Genomic DNA, 5675 nt, shown 5'->3' on the forward strand with positions numbered 1-5675 from the left:
CCCTAGGAAAGGAAGGAGATGAGGAGACACAACACGGGGTATGGCCGAAGGGGCAGGGGGCTTCTGTGCCCACTAGGGGCATGCCCTCCATATGTTAAGCTAGCCAGAAGCTCTCTGAATCCTGTCCTTTTGATTTTGATGAAGATTTTCATTATGTAAGTGTGACTGATTAAACTGTTGTCCCGCCTTTGGGGATCAACTTAACCTTCTGTCCCTCTCCCTTCCTGAAGGTTGAGCAGAGGGCTGAAAGTCCCAACACTCTTATTCCCCAGCCTAGAGCTACCTAGGTGCTGCCAGCAATGCACTAGCATACAAAAAGAAACCACTTTGTGGAGATTCTAAAAATTGTAGGAGTTGTGTGCCAGGAAGCAGGGTCTAGGACCAAATATGTATTTCATAATATCATCCCTGTGCACACCAGCTCAATCAGAATACAAAATTTCAAAAATGATACTTAACTTTTTAAAAATAGAGTCTCTATCTCAAAAAAAAAAATAATAATAACCTCTTCCTGGACCTCCTGGGCTCAAGGCATCCTCCACCCTTTGGCTCTAGAGTAGCTGGGAAGAGAGCTACATAGAGACATGCATACATTATGCATTCACTCTTTTATTTTTGTAGAGAGTCTTGTTCTGTTGCCCCATGTGGTCTCAAACTGCTGAGCTCAAGCAATCCTCCTGCCTCGGCATCCCAAAGTGCTGGGATTACAGGCGTGGGAAACCGCACCCAGCCACGATTTTCAATATTATCAAATACCTGGGAAGGAAGTGAACAAAAGATGAGCAGGCCTTCTTTGGTGAAAGCTGCAAAACTTTATTGAGATAGTTTAAGTCAAATATCTAATATAAGACCGGTTTGCGTTGTTTCAGCTTTTCTTCATTTAAACTTGTGGTTGCCCTTCACCTGTAACAGAAACATAACAGGTGGGAACATTACTAGCAGAACTGTGTTTAGATGACATTAAGGATATGGAAAAGACACCAGAGTTTTAGTTTTCTACAATGGACAAAAACAGAAGCCTAAGAGTCACCCTTTTGCTTACATTCAGGTAGACCTCTGTAGAGACTTTGACAATAGTCGTCCAAGCGGATGCATTAAAGATATTTTTCAAACACACCTTGCTTTCTAGTGCTACAAGGAAAGCAAGACAGTCCGAGGTCCAAACACATTAAATGAAGTGAACCCACTAAAGAGAGGTTTAAAGTAGAAAGCAAACATTGTGCATAGTTTTACTCAAAATATCAGCGCCACACAAAAATCCTAAGAAACAAAAAAGGAATTTATGAAAAATGTATAATTTTTGGCAAACACTCTTTTACTATTCTGACTTGAATCTGCGGTCTGGATGCCAAATGGGCTCCTGGAAACGGTCTGAGTAGTACCTTGAAAGAAAACGGTTAATGTCACCTTAGGAACTGCGTAAGTGAAGTGAATAGAAAGGCCAGCATTGCATTTGTTTTTACTCTATTGTGCAGAAGGGCAAACACATTTATTTGGGCTCGTTCACCCTTCTGTGGTTTGTAAGGTACAGTAACCTTTTATACCCAGTTTTCTCCTACCGTGATGTCAACGTGAATCATGCCTCTTTTTACACTTGAAAGTATTCCCATTTGTACAATTAAGTATGTGGTCGCATTACTCTTATGCTATTACTATCAGTTTTGTCATCAACATGTGATAGCGTTATGAACCGTGTCACACATGAAAAAATGGAGGGATACGGAAATGGAAAACAAGAGTAGGACAGCTGAAAAAGCCAAAATTTATTTCTAAAACTAAATGTTTTTTTGAGGGACAACTGGAATATTTCACAGTTTCTTCCACAGGCTTTGGGATGCTTAGATAAATAGGTATTCGAGAAATAAATAATGTATGCCTTCCTAGCTTATCAACCATTTCATCCATGCTCTGAAAATATTAGTGTTCAAGATTGTAGTCACTTTCAATAATGCCCTATATTAAATCACTCTGTCTTGTTCATATTCCATGTCGTGCTTTTTCCATTTTCTTCAAGATTGTGTAAACAACCGAATACTCTATTTATAGCTAAATTTCAAAACAACAATCTTTTAAATTTATGACATTTCAACTGCTTTTCCTTTTACTAATGATTCGTACCTGTCTTTTGTGCACTACCTCTTTCTTTTTCCTTTAAGTTTATTCTGTGGCTCTTTCATCGTTATTTCATAGTATTCTTTTCCTTTATCATGGAATGCGCTGTTTATTTTAATAAGATGTGCATTTAAAGCTATGATCTCCCTAAGAATACAACTGAGGCTTGTTCGTTGGGCTCCTGGAAAAAGTCTGAGAACTATCTTTTAATGTAAATAGTGTAATGGAATGGTTCAGCAGAGTAGAGTAAAAACATGTAGGTAATTTCTCCCTTCAACATGGGGTGCTTCCTTTAACTTCAAGAGGTATTGTAATTAACAGTCACCAATTTGGAAAACATGTGCAAAACAGACTTATGTCAACTACTCAGGAATTAGCACCCTGCTGTTGTTGAACTTCAAACCCTATCACATAATGTCTCAAGGCAGAAACCTGTAATATGTAACCTATGCTATGGTTAGAGGTGACTCTACTATATGAGTCTTCAACCTAATTACACGGAGTAGCTCGTGAAGACTGACAGGAGGGCAGGGGCCATGCTTAGCAGAAGCATCTTACACCCACCTTGAGCATCACTGACCTACATGCATTCTCCCTACTTCACTGGCCACAGAAACCTGATGATCTCTTGCCATTTTATCATTCAGTCATTCAAGGCTTCACTGAGGGAAGACTTTAAAACACAGTTATTCTTTAAGAGCCAGAGAATTCAGAATTTGACAAAATCCAAGAACACTCATACAGGACTCCATACAGGAAAACAAACATCAAGCAGAGTGCCCACTCATTTTCTTAGGAACCATGAATCTCAACTCAGACATTATAATTGGACGGAAGCTGACTGTTATGAAAAACAAATCATGAAAATCAGAATATCTTGGTCTTCTATCCAACAGGACCAGAGCATGTGGAAATCAGCAATGAAATGGATTTTAATCTATCTGATGTGCATCCATTCTTTTCAATGAGAGCAAGGATGCGTGTGGAATTTATACGATTCATCCAGAGTCTCACAAATTATGGTAGAGCTGGTACTAGAATCTGCTTCAGGGCTCAGCATACTTCACACAAACTCTTATTACAAATGCATTATGTATTTGCTAAAAGCAGAAATTAGAAAAGAATCTGAAAATGTTAGCTGTGGGTTACACACCACCCTAAGAAAATGCTGCCATGTTTGATGATTCAATATGGCTTTCACCCAATTTGTTTCTGTATCTCATAGTGTTTAAGTCTTGCAATCTGGCATTTGGGTCTGAACGGCGTTTCAAAGAAAGTTTGAATTTGCACTGTGTTTTGAAGACAGCAGTAATGTTATCCCTCTAATATCACAAGTATAATATTCTATAAATGAGTAAGCACATAACTTTGCATCTTGTTGGATAACATACCTGCTTCTGGCATTTTACAGTGTTCTCCTTTGGGTATAATCTTCACCTTGATGCCAGCACCCAAATCCAGATTTAACCCCGGTCTTTGACTCACGCAGCTCTTGCAGATCACCTTCCATGTCACGCACTTCAAAATACAAAGGATATCGATTTAAGCATTCTGACATGAAATATAAATAAGGAAATGATGATATTCTTTTCCTTAGCGTTATGAAATAAAGCCTGAGCCGGGCGTAGTGGCTCATGCCTGTAATCTCAGCACTTTGGGAGGCCGATGTCGCTTGAACCCAACAGCTGGAGGTGGCAGTGAGTCAAGACCATGCCACAGCAATCCAGACTGGCTGACAGATGACGCTCTGCCACATTAAAAAGAAAAAGGAAGAAAGAAAGAAAAGAAAAAGAAAAAATCTCTGTCAGTTAGTGTGGTAATGAATGTCGTGCAAAGATGATACACCTTTGTTTCCCTGTTTTATGATATTTTATTGTTTTCTGAGTCAGGGTCTCACTCTTTCGTCCAGGCTGGAGTGCTGTGGCACAATCAAGGCCCAGTGTGAGCCCAACCTCTCAGGCTCAACAGAACCTCCTGTCTCAGCCTCCGCAGTGGCTGAGCATATGGGTGCACCCCACCACCAAGGCTAATTTCTCTTTGTTTGTTTTGTTTGAGACAGGACTTCTCAGTGTTGTCCAGGCTGGTCTTCAACTCCTGGGATCAAGGGATTTGCCCAACTCAGCCTCCCAAAATTTTGGGATTACAGTCGTGAGCTCCTGGCCCAATGTCTTATTTTGAATACAATCTAAGAATAACTCACATTACACGTAAATTTCCCGCACTTTACCATTGTGTATTATGAACAGCAAGTGTCAACTATCTATGAAATCTGAAGTCAGCTGCACGAATGCCACTTTAATCATAAGTGAAACGTAATTTTCCGAAGAATTAGATCAATGTTTTGGTGGGCCTCTGACAAATTCTACAGTTGTGACACCCATCCCTTGTTGAGGTAACTTGGAAATTGTTTGGGTAGTTAATCAACGTTGTGGTATGCTTAGGATCAAGAACCTTATATGTAACTTTACAAAAATGAATCCCATTTAGAATAATATACCAAAAGTAACAGAAAAAATCATTGTCTTGCAGTGAGACTACAGAAAGTAGGCCCAAATTCAGTCAATGTTTAGCTTGAAAATGCTACCTGTTGGAGATACGTTTTCTGTTTCAGGATAATCTTAACCTACTTTGACTTTTGTAATTATGAATGTATTTAAACAACTGTTAAAACCCCCTTGAAATCACACTAATATAGCTCCCTGTATACCAGTGTCCGGAATTTTCCAACTTTTGTCCAATATACAGTCAAAAGCACCAATCAAAGGAAACAGTGGCTATCATTCATTGAGCTCTTTTCTGGAGTTAATGCCCTGCTTCACTGAACTGTTTTGTCCTGAGCCAATACTGAAGTACCTTACAGCACAGACACAATTGAGTGCTATACATGTTAGGCAAACTGCTCACTTTTTATTATTACAACATGGATTGTAGGAAGAACACAAACCTTTGAACAAAATATGAATTCCTTCTCCATGAGTCAAGTGTTCTTTGCAAGCCTCAATCTCTGAGCCTCAGTTTTCTTATTTATACAATGGGGCTAACATCCCTTTGCAAAGGGGCCTTTTCCATGGTCTTATAAGTTCGGGTTACTTCACACTCTACACACATTTAACGGGTGCTTACAATACTGTGGAGACCATGGCTGAGAAGATCATACACCAACATTCTAAGAAGATCAAATTAAACTAGTGAAATAATGTACATTTTTATACAACAAATTAAATGGTTTCAAGTGACTTAGTAAGGACTGTATTTTCAAGCACACAAATCCATCTCGAAGAATAAAATAAGATTCCTTATATCCAGGGACAGCATGAAGCTGCAAACTATACTCTCCCCTTTCCTGCCAACATTGGGCAAATGTTTGGTATCTTTTCCTATTGTTCTCCTTCCTCCTGTTACTGCTCATGGCATAGACCATGACGCACACATAGACCTTTTCCCGCCCCATAGACATGCTTTCTTTCCCTTCCCAGCACCTTGGATCTCAGCTCTATCCTGATCTTCTTCTGTCTCCTGAACAGGTGTAGGATCCCGACTTTCAGCTGCTGGTTCTTCTTCTT

The 5675-nt window shown here is 39.6% G+C and overlaps 1 protein-coding gene across 3 annotated transcripts in view; it reads right to left on the reverse strand.

Moving 5' to 3' along the window:
* Positions 1 to 795: 795 nt before the first annotated feature.
* Positions 796 to 5675, reverse strand: part of LOC139360632 (X antigen family member 1-like) — an 8664-nt gene continuing 3784 nt past the window's right edge. For all 3 annotated transcript variants that reach the window (XM_071088447.1, XM_071088448.1, XM_071088449.1), the window contains exons 3-4: positions 3504 to 3630; positions 796 to 903 (exon numbers count right to left, since the gene is read on the reverse strand). In XM_071088447.1, the coding sequence (XP_070944548.1) occupies positions 881 to 903; positions 3504 to 3630 (150 nt within the window). In that variant the 3' untranslated portion in view covers positions 796 to 880. The remainder of the gene's footprint in view (positions 904 to 3503; positions 3631 to 5675) is intronic.

This window comes from Macaca nemestrina, chromosome X (assembly GCF_043159975.1).
Source record: "Macaca nemestrina isolate mMacNem1 chromosome X, mMacNem.hap1, whole genome shotgun sequence".
NCBI classification, from domain to species: domain Eukaryota; kingdom Metazoa; phylum Chordata; class Mammalia; order Primates; family Cercopithecidae; genus Macaca; species Macaca nemestrina.